Raw genomic sequence first — 15579 nt, 5'->3', positions numbered from 1 at the left:
AGTTTAGTGGGATTTTGGGCTAGTCAAAACTGCTGATTTTTAAATGCTCAGACTTTGGAGAATATAAATTATCGCTAACTTACTGTTCTTTTTGTTTACTTTTTTCATGAATATGAGTATTTACTGGAGATAGAATATAGAAAATTGGCTTGCTCTCATAATTCAATGAGCTGAATTACAACACACGTTTGTTTGTGTAGGTATGTGTTTGTTTGTTTATTAAATGTATTTGCCGTCTATCTCGCTGCAAGGCTAGGCAGCTTACAAGAATAAAAAGGAAGAAACGAAAAGAGCATAAACAGGACAAACCAATTGCACCAACTGAAGCTTCCAAATGGATTTCAAGGGTAGCCCCATGCAGAGTGCATTGCAGTAGTCAGGACGAGAGATATCTAGGCTACTCTCGTCTTGTCTAGCTCAGGGAGTCACAATCCAGGAAAGGTCACAGCTGGTGCACAAAACGGATCGCTTTCCTAATCTTCACGCATCCTCAGATTAATAGAGTTGGAAGGGACCTTGTAGGTCATCTAGTCCAACCCTGCACCCGTGATGGCACACAGGTGGCACACAGAGTCATATCTGTTGGCACACGAGCTGTCAGCTCCAGACCGCATGTTCACGCCAACCAGCTGATTTTCGGCCTACCCTAGTCCCCGGAGGAAATACCAAGAGTTGGAGGCGAGCAGTGTGGGGGGAGCATGGGAGGTGTGTTGTGTGCGCATGTGCATGTGAGAGAGTGTTTACATTAGGGGTGCCAGCACATACACACACTATTGTGCATGCACGCTTGCATTTTTGGCACCCAACAACAAAAATGTTAGCCCTCACTGCCCTACACCATTTCTGACAGATGGCAGTCCAGTGTCTTCTTGAAAGCCTCCAGTGATGAAGCTCCTACAACTTCCGAAGGCAACTTCTGTTCCATCGGTTGATTGTTTTCACTGTCAGAAAGTTCCTCCTTATTTCCAGGTCGAATCTCTCCTTGGTCAGTTTCCATCCATTATTCCTTCTCTGGCCTTCGGGTGCTTTGGAAAACAGCTTGACCCCCTCCTCTCTGTGGTAGCCCCTCAAATATTGGAACACTGCTCTCATGTCTCCAGCATACCTACACCTGTGAAAATCTATGAAAATATAGATTTTGTAGATTTTCACAGGTGTAGGTATGCTGGTCTTGTTGTATTCGGGTCTTTTCCTGTGTAAGATTGAGATTGTCTTGGCAACGTTTTGGCGAGGTCTCACTCGCCATCTTCAGGCTGGGTTTTGCGGGCTAATGGAAGCAGATGGCAAGAAGGTGACAGGCTGTAGGGAGGAAGCAAAACTGCTTAATTCCTCCTTTGCATCTGTTTTTATTGAAAAGGAAAAAAACAGCCCAACCTAAGAAGCACGGTGAGTGCAAATATATACATGTATGTATGTATGTGTATACACACACATGCACACGCACGCACATGCCAGTTGCCAAGTGTCCAAATTTTTATCCTCTGACTGTAGAGATGCTGCAGTGATGATAACTGCCAGTTGTAAGTCACTTTTTTCAGTGCTGTTGTAAGTTCGAATGATCACTAAGCGAATGATTGTGAGTTGAGGATTACCTATATATATGTGTGTGTGTGTGTGTGTGTGTGTGTGTGTGTTATATTTGTGCTGATAAATAAATAAAGGGAGACTAGTATAGATCTATTTCGAGCTATTTAGCTCTCATCAGCTAGCCATACCCTTACTTACTTATATGTAACACAAATACATATATATATATATATATATATATATATATATATATATATATATATATATATATATATATATATATATATATATATATATATATATATATATATATATATATATATATATATTCTGCTGTGTCCATTATGCATGTGCTTATTTTGTGTAAATTTGTGACCAGTCCTCGCATTTACAATGGCAGCGCTCCTGTGGTCATACAGCTGACTCTCAGGCTCTTCCAATCAATGAGCGTTTATGACTGTTGCAGAATCCTGTGGTCACCTGATCTCCATTTGCACTTTTCACAACTGGCTCCTGACAAGCATGGAGAAGCTTGTAACTTACGAATATTTCATACCTAAGGAAGAGAAATGTCCTTGGCATATTTTAAGATATATTTGATCAGTGAGTCATTTCTCTTCATTCCAATGGATTAAAGCTTGTTGGAGCTACAAAATTATCTTTGGAATGTTTGCATAACCTTGAGATAGTGCTTACTTTGTTTTCTCCAGGCAGTGCTGTAGGATATTTGTTCTAGTGAAATATTTCTTTTAATTACCTAATTACTTACTTACATTCCAGTTGCTCACATAATTTTAAATCTAATCAATTGTTAATGAGTGAAAACAATCTGCTCTAATTTCTTTGTCTTCCCAATAGGCTATAAGCCAGACGAATGATATTTTTATGTTCATTAAATAAAAATAAAAATCAAATCTCTGCGAAAAACAGTGGTCAGGGATTTGAACCGTCTTTCCAAAAGTGGGTATATTTTATTTTTGGGAGAAAGAGGAAACAAGCAAATGGAATAGTTTTTGATCAAAGATTGAAGATACTATTTTTAGAAATATTTCACTAAATAGAAAAGGGAGGTTAAGATACATAGTACAGTACGTAAGCAGTACGAATAGTTAAAGAGGAGGAGAAAAAAATGATTGCGTGCTGCAGAAAGAATGACTTCATCTTGAGCCACTGGGATTTTAAGCCGTCAACAAGAAATTACCAAATGTGCAAAGAGAATTCAGTTTTGAATCATTGGTATAAGTGAAATACTGTACCATAAAGAAACCATTTTAAATAGAATAGAATAGAGTGACAGTGTTGGAAGGGACCTTGGAGGTCTTCTAGTCAAACCCCTGCTTAGGCTGCAAACCCTATATCACTTCAGACAAATGATTATCCAACATTTAAAAAACTTCCAATGTTGGAGCACTCATAACATCTGGAGGCAAGTTGTTCCACTGATTAATTGTTCTAACTGTCAGGAAATTTCTCCTCAGTTCTAGGTTGCTTCTCTCCTTGATTCTAAGTTGCTTCTCTCCTTGATTTATATCTCCTTGAATGTATAACCAATTATTAATGCTCTCATTAAAAACCAAGCATCCACATCTTGGAAAATAGAATTTTTTTAAAAAAATTGGAGGCAACAGAGGTAGTCTTTGATTTATAACCATTCGTTTAGTGACAAGAGCCTTGTTGGGGCAGTGGTTAGAGTGCAGTACTGCAGGCTACTTGTGCTGACTGCCAGCTTCCTGCAATTTGGCAGTTTGAATCTGACCAGGCTCAAGGTTGACTCAGCCTTCCATCCTTCTGAGGTGACAATATGCTAACTCTGTAAACCGCTTAAAGAGGGCTGTAAAAGCACTATGAAGCCATATATAAGTCTAAGTGCTATTGCTATTGCTATTCATTCAAATATGAAATTTGTTAGATTAGAGGTTTCTAATCTACAATTTCTCCTGCTTGTTAGAAGCATTGACAGTTTTCATTCTCAACTTATCTACTTTGACTATTTTTCCAAATCAGTATAATTGAAGTGAAACAAAATTCAGATTTAAATTTATTGGAATTTTATATGGGAAGTGGGTAAAAATGGGGACCCAGATCATAAGCCAATCTTATGATTTGGAAAGCCTGCATCTAAACTTAAATAAGTAACTGCATTTGAAATAAACCATAACAGAAGAAAGTTGAAAATGTTTACCTAAAATGGAATATGATGCAATGGGTTTTGATGATGATTTATGAAGTCTAAATAAGAAAATTAAAATATTGTTCTACATAAAGTTAACACTTACTTCATCCTTGTTGCATGAAAAGCAAATAAAATGATTGTTAGAAAAAATGATATTTTATTGTAACTCATTTTAAAACTTTTATCTTTTTGTTTTTACAAAAGCTTGCTGTTTATGTCATTTGAAATAAATGCAAATAGTATATTAATACTTCACAGTTAGATGAAACACAAAACACATTTATTTATTTACAATGTACCATAGGCCTACTAATTAGAATTAAAAAATTAGCGCTATATGCTGGATTTTACCATAAATCAACCATTAACATGATACATACTAATGCAAATTTCTTTTGCATGTTATTTTACTAATATCCTTTGTTCAAGTGTGTCTTCTTAATCTAATTCTAGTTCATTTCATAACTATGCTATAACATCCATATAATTTAAGGCTGTGGCCTAATTTTATTGATGTCACTAAGCAGAGTACATTAGGAAAACCACTATATTTATCAGTCAAAATGCTCCAGAATGTAAGACAATCTTCTTACCCCCAAAAGCAGCATTAGACAAACAAACCTTTAAATATATACAGATATCTTGTTTTGTACACCCTGAGTGATCCTTTCTGCTCCCCAAAATAAAAATGTGCTTATAGTACATAAAATACGTGTACAGTATCATTCATGAGCCATGGTGGCACAGTGGTTAGAATGCAGTAGTACAGGCTACTTCTGCTGACTACCTGCAATTTGACAGTTCAAATCTCACCAGCTCAAGGTTGACTCAGCCTTCCATCCTTCCGAGGTGGGTAAAATGAGGACCTAGATTGTTGGGGGCAATAGGCTGACTCTGTAAACCACTTAGTGAGGGCTGTAAAAGTATGAAGTGGTATATAAGTCTAAGTGCTATTGCTATTCAAATTTACAACTGCATTGAAAAAACTGACATAACCAGTTTCCTCACTTAGGACACTTGCAGCATTTCCATAGTCACCTGATCAAAATTCAGGTGCTTGACAACTGGGATGTACTTATGACAGCTGCACTGTCCTGGGATCACGTGATCATTATTTCTAACCTTCCCAACCTGTTTCTGACAAGCAAAGTCCATGACGGAAGCCATTTCCTTATTGACTTCATGATTCACTTCACCAGTGCGGTGATTCACTTAAAGATTGTGGCAAAAATAGCCGTAAAATGGGACAACACTCACTTTACATCTGCCTCACTTAGCAACAGCAATGTTGGGCTCAGTTATGGTCGTAAGTCAAGGACAACCTTGACTTACCTCCACTTTAAAAAACAACAACATGATTTCTCAGGATGTGGATGCTTGGTTTTCAATGGGAGTATTAATAATTTGTTATACATTTAAAATGGTTTCTTGATGGTATCTGCCCTTTATAGAACCCACTCCCTTAACCACCCCACCTCACAGAGGAGTTGTTGTTGTTCTTGTGGAGAAAATAGGAGGAGGGGGTCTTATGTACAAATTAAATGCAGGACACAAATCAGGTGAGTTGCTAGCTGAGAGACAGCTGGCCAACTGACATCTGAGGCTCATTTGGCCAATAATCAGCTTAAAATACTTTTGATTATTCAAGCAACCAAAATATTTGTAGCTATTTTAAAAGCTCATGTTTTGTTCATCTATGGCGGGGGTCGGCAACCTTAAACACTCAAAGAGCCACAAAGGTCCTAACCGGAAGCCCCCCCCCCGCCCCCCATTCAATTCTGGAGCCGACAGGAATTCCGGTTCTCCCACCATAGAATCTCCTCCTAGCGCCATGTCCTTTTTCCTCTACCTGCCTTAACTGAAAGCCCTATCAATTGTGGAGCCGACCGGAAAACCCACCCCTTGCCATAGAGTCTCCTCTTGGCACGTCATGCTTTCCCCTCACCTAACTGGAAGCTCCTCTCAAAATTGTGGTGCCAACCGGCAACAGGGAGCCGCAGCAGAGGGATGAAAGAGCCATATGCGGCTCCAGAGCTGCGGATTGCTGACCCCTGATCTATGGAATGGGGGGATTTGGTTGGTCTCCTTTGACCTCAGTTGGATGAGAGTTGAAGGAGAATGTGAGTTGGCTTCACCACTGTTGGAACAGTGAGGAATGGATAAGACGTATTAGAATCCTCACAATAATGTAGCTGGCATTGATAGGAACAACAGAATAACAGAATTGGATGGGACCTTGGAGGTCTTCAAAGACCAATCAATCCCCTGCTCAAGCAGGAGGCTTATACTGTTCCAGACAAGTGACTGTCCAGTTTCTTAAAAGCCTCCTGTGATGGAGGCACCCACTATTTCTCAAGGCGAACAGATCTTTGAAATCTGAATTCTGCTTCTGCATCCTAATGGAGAAGTTCAACTCCACAGGAATTGTTCCAGTGAGGTGCAGGAAAGGAGAACTTTGGGATCAGAGATCCCTACTCTGCATCTTGCTAGAGGAGTTTGCTCTCCTCAAGGCACGGAAAGAAACTATTTGGTGGGCTGTAGTAATAGATCTTGGATCTTTGGAACCTGAGCTGTGTTTCCACAGATCAGAAGATCTTCGGTGAGCAGAAAATCCCAACTGCAAAGGATGAATCGGGAAGTTGCAAAAACATTTCAGAAACTATAGCAAACTATTTCTGCATAATTAACAAAACTACATGAACTGCTTCAGCTATTCTAATTTTTACTTGATTCATTTCTTCTTTAGTATTCAGAGCAGTTACCAAATGTGTGATTCTTAAAAGTAATCTGATTTGTATTCGTAATGGTGCACATTTTAAAAAATTAAATCGTTTAGCTGAAAAGCTGAATCTCAGTCTTCTTGCCCATTTTACTTTGTAGAAATGGCACTTTTAAAACCTTGGCATTGTTTGGGCTCTTTAATATCACCTTTTTACTGTATCTCAAATGAAATACATTGTATTTTACTGTGAGAAAACATGAAATGAAATCCTGAAATTAAATCCTGGTTAAAATACAGTTTTTCTTTTAATCAGTTACCATGTTTGAAGAAAGTGAAGTGACTCATTACTAGTTTAATGTTGATGCTTCATTATCTGCTTGTTAAAAATCTGCAGAAATTGTTGTGGAATAGTGTTGCCATGACTTCATAATATTTTCCTAAATATGCTTATTTTTATTTCGTCATTGCATAGCATTAGTGCTGGGAACAGGTTTGAGGATTAATTTATTCTTAGTCCATGAGAAAGTGGTTTATTAATAGAAATGCTTTGACGTCTCTGTTTGAAAAATGTGTATGTTTTTATCATTAATGTACAAGTAAATCAAAAAGTTCTAAGTGATTTGCGCAATTATAATTTTAAATATGATATGACGGATTTTAAGATATGTTTAAACACATATAGGATTAAAACTCTCCCAATCTTTTGGATTCTTCCATTTATTTCCATTTTCAACCATTTTGTTTGCAATTTTCAATTTTATCTTTGCCACTTCCAGCTTATTTAAATAATGGATTGAAAATCTTGCTGGGATTTCTTCTGGGCCTTAATACCACATAGGTGATTTTATTCATCTCATATCACCTTCCTCTTCTTTTGCAGTATTGTGGATGACTTCAGATCTTGCATATTTTTCCTTGGCACGACAAAGTAGTGAAATTCTCTGGATCTGCATCTTTCTTGGTCTACCTTTCCTTTACCATATCAAAGTGCTTCAGCAATGCAGAGAAGTTTGTAGCCTGATCTGTTAGCATACCACTTGGTGTACCTATCCTACTGAACAGCTTCAGTACAGTATTTCGTTAGCAATGACTTTGCAATTAATATCTACAAGGCGTGTCTTGTTCTATAACCAAAGATAAAGAATACAGGTAGTCCTCAACTTATAACCACAATGGAGCCCAAAATTTCTGTTGCTGAGACAGTTAAGTGAATTTTGCCTCATTTTACAACCTTTCTTGTCATACTTGTTAAAGTGAATCACTGCAGTTCAGTAAACAACACAGTTGTTAAGTGAATCTGGCTTTCCCCACTGACTTTGCTTGTCAGAAGGTTGGAAGAGGTGATCCCATGTCCCCCCACGACATTGCAACTGTCATAAATATGAGACAGTTGCCAAGCATCTGGATTTTAATCACGCAATCATGGGGATGCTGCAACAATCATAAGTTTTAAAAAATGGCCATAAGTCATTTATTTAGTAACTTCAAATGGTCACTAAATGAACTGTTGTAAATCGAGGTCTCCCTCTGCAAGATAACAAGAGTTGGAAGGTACTTGGGAGGTCTTCTACTTCAACTCGCTGCCACTTTGTCTGGAATCATATAGGGCAGGGGTGTCCAAACTTGGGAACTTTAAGACTTGTGGACTTCAACTCCCAGAATTCCCCAGCCAGCCATGCTAGCTGGGGAATTCTGGGAGTTGAAATCCACAAGTCTTAAAGTTCCCAAGTTTGGACACCCCTGATATAGGGACTTGGGAGTCCCTGTTTGATTCCAGACAAATGACTGTCCAGTCTCTTCTTAATAACCTCCAGTGATGGCGCCCTCACAACTTCTGAAGGCAAGTTGTTCCACCGATTAATTGTTCTTGCTGTCAGGAAATTTCTCCGTAGTTTTAGGTTGGATCTCTCTTGGATAAGTTTCCATCCTTTACTTCTTGTCTTGCCCTCAATGCTTTGGAGAATTAGAATGTCCTGCTTTTCTTTGTGAAAGCCTTTCAAAGATTGGAAGACTGCTATCATGTCATCCCTAATCCTTCTTCTGGTTAGACTGGACCAGGGGTCGGCAACCCTTAAACACTCAAAGAGCCAAAAAGGTCCTAACCGGAAGCCCCCCCATTCAATTCTGAAGCCGACTGGAAATCCTGTTTCCCCACTATAGAGACCATAGAGTCTCCTCCTAGCACGGCGTCCTTTTTCCTCTACCCGTCCTAACCGAAAGCCCTATCAATTGTGGAGCTGACCAGAAAACCCGCCTCTTGCCATAGAGTCTCCTCCTGGCGTGCCCTGCTTCCCCCCCCCTCCAAACCGGAAGCTCTTCTCAAAATGTGGTGCTGACTGGCGACAGGGAGCCAAAGCAGAGGAATGAAAGAACCACATGCGGCTCGAGCAACAGGTTGCTGACCCCTGGATTCGACATACCCAGTTCCTGCGACCGTTCATCAAATGTTTTAGCCTCCAAACCCCTAAACATCTTTTTGGTCTTCTCTACACTCTTTCTAAAGTTTAAACATTTCTTTTTTTTTTGGTATCATGGTGATATAACTGGACACAGTATTCCAAGTGTGGTCTTATCAAGGCAATATACAGCAGTATTATCACTCCATGTGATCTTGATATTATTCCTTTGTTGATTCAGTCGAAGATTGCTTTGGCTTTTTTGGCAGCTGCAACACACTGTTGATTCATACTTAAGTGCGTGTCTGCTGGGGCTCCCAGAACCCCCTCTTACAGCTACTACTGTTGAGCCAGATATCCAGCCTAGTCTAAAGGTAAAGATTCCCCTTGCACACATGTGCTAGTCGTTCCCGATTCTAGGGGGCGGGCTCATCTCCGTTTCGAAGCCAAAGAGCGAACGCTGTCCAAAGACAACTCTGTGGTCATGTGGCCGGCATGACTAAACACCAAAGGTGCACGGAAAGCTGTTACCTTCCCACCAAAGGTGGTCCCTCTTTTTCTACTTGCATTTTTTACGTGCTTTCAAACTGCTAGGTTCGCAGAAGTTGGGACGAGTAATGGGAGCTCACTCCATTACGCGGCGCTAGGGATTCGAACCGCCGAACTGCCGACCTTTCTGATCGACAAGCTCAGCATCTTAGCCACGGAGCCACCGCCTCCCTCCCAAATATGCTCAGATAATCAAAATAAAAATGCAATTCATGCCGATAGAGACCATTGCATAGCCTAAAAACAAGATTACTAAGGAGTATGCTCAGTATTGGACATAAATGGTAATAGTATGAATAGTATTGAATGGGCAAGACATTTCTGATGAATCTTAGCTATTGGGTTTTTAGATACAATCAGCAAAAACTGTATTTCAAGGCAGAAATAAGGGATGAAGAGTCAAAAAAGTGATTGTTTATTTTGCAAGTTAAACTTCAAGATTAAGCTTTTTTTTTTTTTAATCCTGCTGAAGCTGTGGAAGCGATTAGTCAGCTTTATGTTAATTTGGAAGCTAAGTAGACATTTGTATGTATCAGCAGATCTCAGAGTGCAATTTTATGTAGTGGAAGGAACACGTATACATTACAGCTCTTGATTCCTCTGCAGTTTTCTGAGACGTAATTGTTGTTTCAATTAGTCCCTCCCCATTTCTCAAGAATGAAATTGTTGGAACGGATTCTTGGGGCAGAGTGTCACAGTTCATGTCCGCTGACAAATAGTCAAGAAAGCACCAGTTGTGCCCAGGCTTTGACGTGGCTTGTGACATTCAGAGAGATCTAAGTGGCTCTATCTGAAAAAATTCACTTCTACCGTAGGCAGCTGCTATATTGTAAGATCTCATCAAGACCTCTGCTATTCTGATACAACATGACTTTGGCCTTTGTTTTTCAGTTTTAACATTAAATGCATAAGGTAAAGGTAAAGGTTCCCCTCGCACATATGTGCTAGTCCCAGGATGGTGAACCTATGGCACGCGTGCCACAGGTGACACACGGAGCCATTTGTCAGGGCATGCGAGGCATTGCCCTGTCAGCTGGCCAGTGTGCATGCACGCACTGGTCAGCTGACTTTAGCCTTTTTTTGAGGCCATTTTTCGCCCTCCCCAGGCTCCAGAGGCTTTATGGGAGCCTGGGGAGGGTGAAAACAGCCTCCCCCGCCCCCCCGGAGGCCCTCCGGAGGCTTCAGGAACCGGGTTTGCTCCTAGGGTCGTTTTTAGTCTTCCGGAGCCTTTAGGAAAGGCTCCGGAGGGCTTAAATTTGCCCTATGAGCAAACTGGAAGTCTGTTCCTGAAATTCCAGTTTGCACTTACGTTTTTTTGCGCCTCCGGGGGGGGGGGGGAGGTTGCTTTCGCCTTCCCCAGGCTCCTATAAAGCCTCTGGAGCCTGGGGAGGGTGAAAAAAGCATGCAAAAAGTGGGGGGTTGCGCCTGTCATGCGCACATGCATGCTGGGGGGTGTCACACATTGCATTGTGGGTGCAGCACACCCATGCACAACCCCCCTGCACTCCCCCCGCTTATGGCACGCGAGCCAAAAAAGATTTGCCATCGCTGTGCTAGTCATTCCTGACTCTAGGGGGCAGTGCTCATCTCCGTTTCAAAGCCAAAGAGCCAGTGCTGTCAGAAGATGTTTCTGTAGTCATGTGCCTGGCATGACTAAATGCCAACGGAGCACGAAACGCTGTTACCTTCCCACCAAAGGTGGTTCCTATTTTTCTACTTGCATTTTTACATGTTTTCGAACTGCTAGGTTGGCAGAAGCTGAGACAAGAAACAGGAGCTCACTCCGTTACGTGGTGCTAGGGATTTGAACCGCCGAACTACCGACCTTTCTGATCAACAAGCTCAACGTCTTAGCTACTGAGCCACAGTGTCCCATATTAAATGTGTAGTGGACCTTAATATTTTATTAGTGTTAGCTGTTACCAGGATTTTTTAAGGCCATGTTTGATAGGATAAAAGAGACAGCAAATTGTATTTTTTTTATAAAAAGAAAAGAGAGAAAATGTGTTTCTTATTAAACCATGTTTTGTTTTTTAATTTGCAGAATTTGAAGAACCAGGATTTACGGACCCTGCATTGAGACCAAGTGGCTTGAGATGTCTGGCTCCTATGAGGACTCTGTTGAGGTTTTTAGTGATAGCTTTTGGGAGGTAATTATAATTTTGTTTAAGTGTGTCTGAAACAGAATGTTGACAGGTGGGTTGTATAAAACACGATGAGCTCAAAATGTTTTCAGTGTTCTGAACTTGAAACAGGAACCCAGGTGTTGTTGTTAGTTGCAAAGTTGTGTCCGACCCATTGTGACCCCATGGAAAACATTCCTCCAGGCCTTCCTGTCCACTACCATCTTCTGGAGTCCATTTAAGCTCATGCCTACTGCTTCAGTGACTCCACCAGCCACCTCATTCTCTGTCATCCCATTCTTCTCTTGCCCTCAATTTTTCCCAGCATTGGGCTCTTCTCCAGTGAGTCCTTCCTTCTCATTAAGTGGCCAAAGTATTTGAGTTTCATCTTCAGGATCTGGCCTTCTAAAGAGCAGTCAGGGTTGATCCCCTCTAGGACTGACCGGTTTGATTACCTTGCAGTCCAAGGGACTCTTTAAATTTATCTTAAAGGAGTCTTTAAGATAAATTTCATGATAGGGGGTATTCGTCTTATCAGAAATGAGATTAAAACATTAAAGATAGTCTCTGATTTATGACTAACCATTTAATGATCGATTGAAATGACAACTACTTCAAAAAGAGAGTTTTACAGCTCAAGTAGAATTGGGCTGAGAGTGACGGGGCCAAAGTCACTTAGCCAGTTTTTCTCACTGGCTTTCATGCCTAAGGCAGGAGGAACCAAGGTGGTTCAGTGGTTAGAGTGCAGTCCTGTAGGCTACTTCTGCTGACTGCTGGCTGGTTCCAATTTGGCAGTTCAAATCTCACCAGGCTCAAGGTTGACTCGGCCTTCTGTCCTTCTGAGGTAAAATGAGGACCCAGATTGTTGGGGACAATATGCTGACTCTGTAAACCGTTTAGAGAGGGCTGTGTGGTTGTATATAAGTCTAAGTGTTATTGCTATTCTCCTGGGTTTCTAGCCTGATGCCTTAACCTCCTACACCAAACTGACTAATATTGGATAGCATTTGAGATCAGAAATGGGCTTTATTTGACTGCAGCCAAAGCAGGTGTTCAGATAATCAGAAACTGGTAATCAAGCTTACAAGTTTAGTTTTATTACTGGAAGTTCAATAATGTATGTTAAAGAAAACGCAGACAATTTGATTCCATCTTAAATGTGTTCAGTCGGTTTTCACCAAATTGGAAACTAGTTTTGACATTGTATTTGTAAATGTTTTACCCTTTTGACAGGTTGGAAATTACAAGCGGACAGTGAGGCGCATCGACGATGGATACAGACTTTGTGGTGATCTTATGAACTGTATTCATGAGCGTGCAAGAATAGAGAAGGTTTATGCCCAACAGTTAACCGAATGGGCAAAACGATGGAGACAACTTGTAGAAAAAGGTAAACATGATCATGCATATGTTTTGGACCTCCAGGCCTGTTTTATCAAACTTGGGGGTATTTTAAATTTTAAAACAGTTTGTTTCTACTTTGGAACATTTCCAGAAAGGTTGAAAGACCACAAGAACACTTCCCTCTTAGATCAAAATGGCTAAGTTTATGTTTTACAGGCAAAGAAATAAAGGGAGACTAATATAGATCTATTTCAAGCTATTTAGCTCTCATCAGCTAGCCATACCCTTCTGGGATTTTGAACCCGGGCTACTGGCATATTACATAGCTGTATTCACCTCTAAGCCACAGGTTCTCCTTCCTTTGTTGGCTATACCAGGGGAAATACTTTTTGTCAGGACATCCTGGTCTTCTGGGACGGAACTTACTGCTTCCGCTGATGATTTTTGTGTTGCTCCAATCAAACTGCTGCTCTTTTGTGTCAGTGTGGGTAGAGATTGAAGATTTGGGATCGTGGCATTTGACTGCCAGCCAGTGTTCGTGGATCCTGGTTTTTAGTTGACGTGATATTTGTCCCATGTAGAATCGGTTGCAATGGTTACAGTTGATTTTGAGGATTACATTGTTTCTTTCGTCCTTCTGTATCTTGTCTTTCGTTTTGGATAATTCCTGGTGGAGTGTGGCTGACTCTCTAGTGCAGTGATGGCACCGAGTGCCGGAAAGGGAGCGCATGCACGTGTTGTGGCCGCGACCAGGAAGAGGAGCTGCCCAGGGGCCATGTGCACGCTGGAAAATGAACTTCCAGTTTCCGGGAGGCACATGTGCACCAACACAGCTAGTCTTCCGGTTACTGGCGTGCAAGCATGTGTGACAAACAGCTGACCAGTGCGCATGCTCACACGGGAAAATGGAAGACCAGCTCTTCCAGTTTCCAGAACTGCCACATGTATGACGGCTAGCTGATCGTCACACCCATGCCAGGAACTCGGAAGCAGAACGGGTGATGCCACATGTGCCAGTCGACATGCTCCGTGTGGCCCTTTGGGCACGTGTGCCATAGGTTTGCCATCATGGCTCTAGTGTTTTGTTTCTAATATATCTGTGGCTTGTTCAATAAATAATAGTGAACTGAACTACTTTTTGATGTTGGGCCACCTTCTGTCTAGTAAGTTCTCTATCTCGGTGAGATAAAGTCACCGTCAGCATATTGAGACTTCCATATTTTGCTGTCTGAACTAGCTCAGAATTTTATGATAAGCATAGTACTGTTGCAATACGTCATCAGACCAGTACATTGAGAAGACAAACTGGTCTTCTGAATCCTGCATATGGTCATAATCTTTCTGGGTTCACCAATCAATGCAAACAAAGCAAATTACATATGGAAGCCAGAAGGAAATGGATAAAGTTAGATAAGTTTCATCTAAGATACCTAAAATAAACTCAGATAAAGTTTCATCTAAGATACCTAAAATTGCACAGCAATACCTCACTTTGAGATTAGGATATTTACAATTGGTCATAGTCATTATATAATCTTTATGTAAAGGTAAAGGTTCCCCTCGCACATATGTGCTAGTCGTTCCCGAATCTAGGGGCGGTGCTCATCTCCGTTTCAAAGCTGAAGAGCCAGCGCTGTCCCAAGACATCTCCGTGGTCATGTGGCCAGCATAACTCGACACCAAAGGTGCGCGGAATGCTGTTACTTTCCCACCAAAGATGGTTCCTATTTTTCTATTTGCATTTTTACGTGCTTTCAAACTGCTAGGTTGGCAGAAGCTGGGACAAGTAACGGGAGCTCACTCCGTTACGCGGCGCTAGGGATTCGAACTGCCGACCTTTCTGATCGACGAGCTCAGCATCTTAGCCACTGAGCCACTGCGTCCCTTTTTATCTTTATATAGTCATGATATAATCATTATATAATAGTGTACATTGTGCCACTACTTCCTCACCCTGCTTCTGTCAAAATAACAAAATCCTTAATCATTTGGCCATTCCCTTTCCTGTCCAACCTGAGGTAATTTGGGGATAGTAAGAACAGTAACGTGTTTTTCTAGTGTGTGTGTGTGTGTGTGTGTGTGTGTGTGTGTGTGTATTTTGCAGATAGATCATTTTTTCCATTCCACTCAGGGCCACAGTATGGGACCGTTGAAAGGGCTTGGCATGCATTTATGACTGAAGCGGAAAAAGTGAGCGAATTACACCTAGAAGTAAAAAGTGCTCTAATGAACGAGGATTTCGAAAAGATAAAGAACTGGCAGAAGGACTCCTTTCACAAGCAAATGATAGGTGGATTTAAGGAAACGAAGGAAGCGGAAGACGGCTTTAGGAAGGCTCAGAAACCATGGGCTAAAAAATTAAAAGAGGTGAGTAACCTAAAACTGCATTTCCCAGTCACTTGGGTGGCCTGGGCTGCCTCCAAGTATGGCTTGTTTGCTTTCTACTCAAACAAGCGGGGCTGAACTGATTCCAGTGTAGAAGCCGTTGGTCTGCTTTTGGACAGGAACTATTTATTTTAAGAAATAGCGAAACATCTTCTTCCTCAAAAAAACCAGTCCAGCTGCCTTTTGAAAGCACCTTTGAGAGCTGGATGACTGAGAATCCCCATAGACAAAATATGGCATCTTACCATACAACATACTAATAAAATCAGGATTAATACCTTGTTTCCCCGAAAATAAGACCTCCCTGGATAATAAGCCCAATCGGGCTTTTGAGCACATGCGCTAAAATAAGCCCCTCCC

At 41.1% G+C, this 15579-nt stretch overlaps 1 protein-coding gene across 3 annotated transcripts in view; it reads left to right on the top strand.

Moving 5' to 3' along the window:
- PACSIN2 (protein kinase C and casein kinase substrate in neurons 2) overlaps positions 1 to 15579 on the top strand; it is a 48225-nt gene that overhangs the window by 11199 nt on the left and 21447 nt on the right. For all 3 annotated transcript variants that reach the window (XM_081956701.1, XM_081956699.1, XM_081956700.1), the window contains 3 exons: positions 11412 to 11517; positions 12724 to 12880; positions 14966 to 15201. In XM_081956701.1, the coding sequence (XP_081812827.1) occupies positions 11464 to 11517; positions 12724 to 12880; positions 14966 to 15201 (447 nt within the window). In that variant the 5' untranslated portion in view covers positions 11412 to 11463. The remainder of the gene's footprint in view (positions 1 to 11411; positions 11518 to 12723; positions 12881 to 14965; positions 15202 to 15579) is intronic.

Source organism: Natrix helvetica (genome assembly GCF_964273705.1).
Source record: "Natrix helvetica genome assembly, chromosome: 6".
NCBI lineage: Eukaryota > Metazoa > Chordata > Lepidosauria > Squamata > Natricidae > Natrix > Natrix helvetica.
The sequence above is the reverse complement of the archived record's forward strand: the minus strand, read 5'-3'. Positions and strand labels throughout refer to the sequence as shown.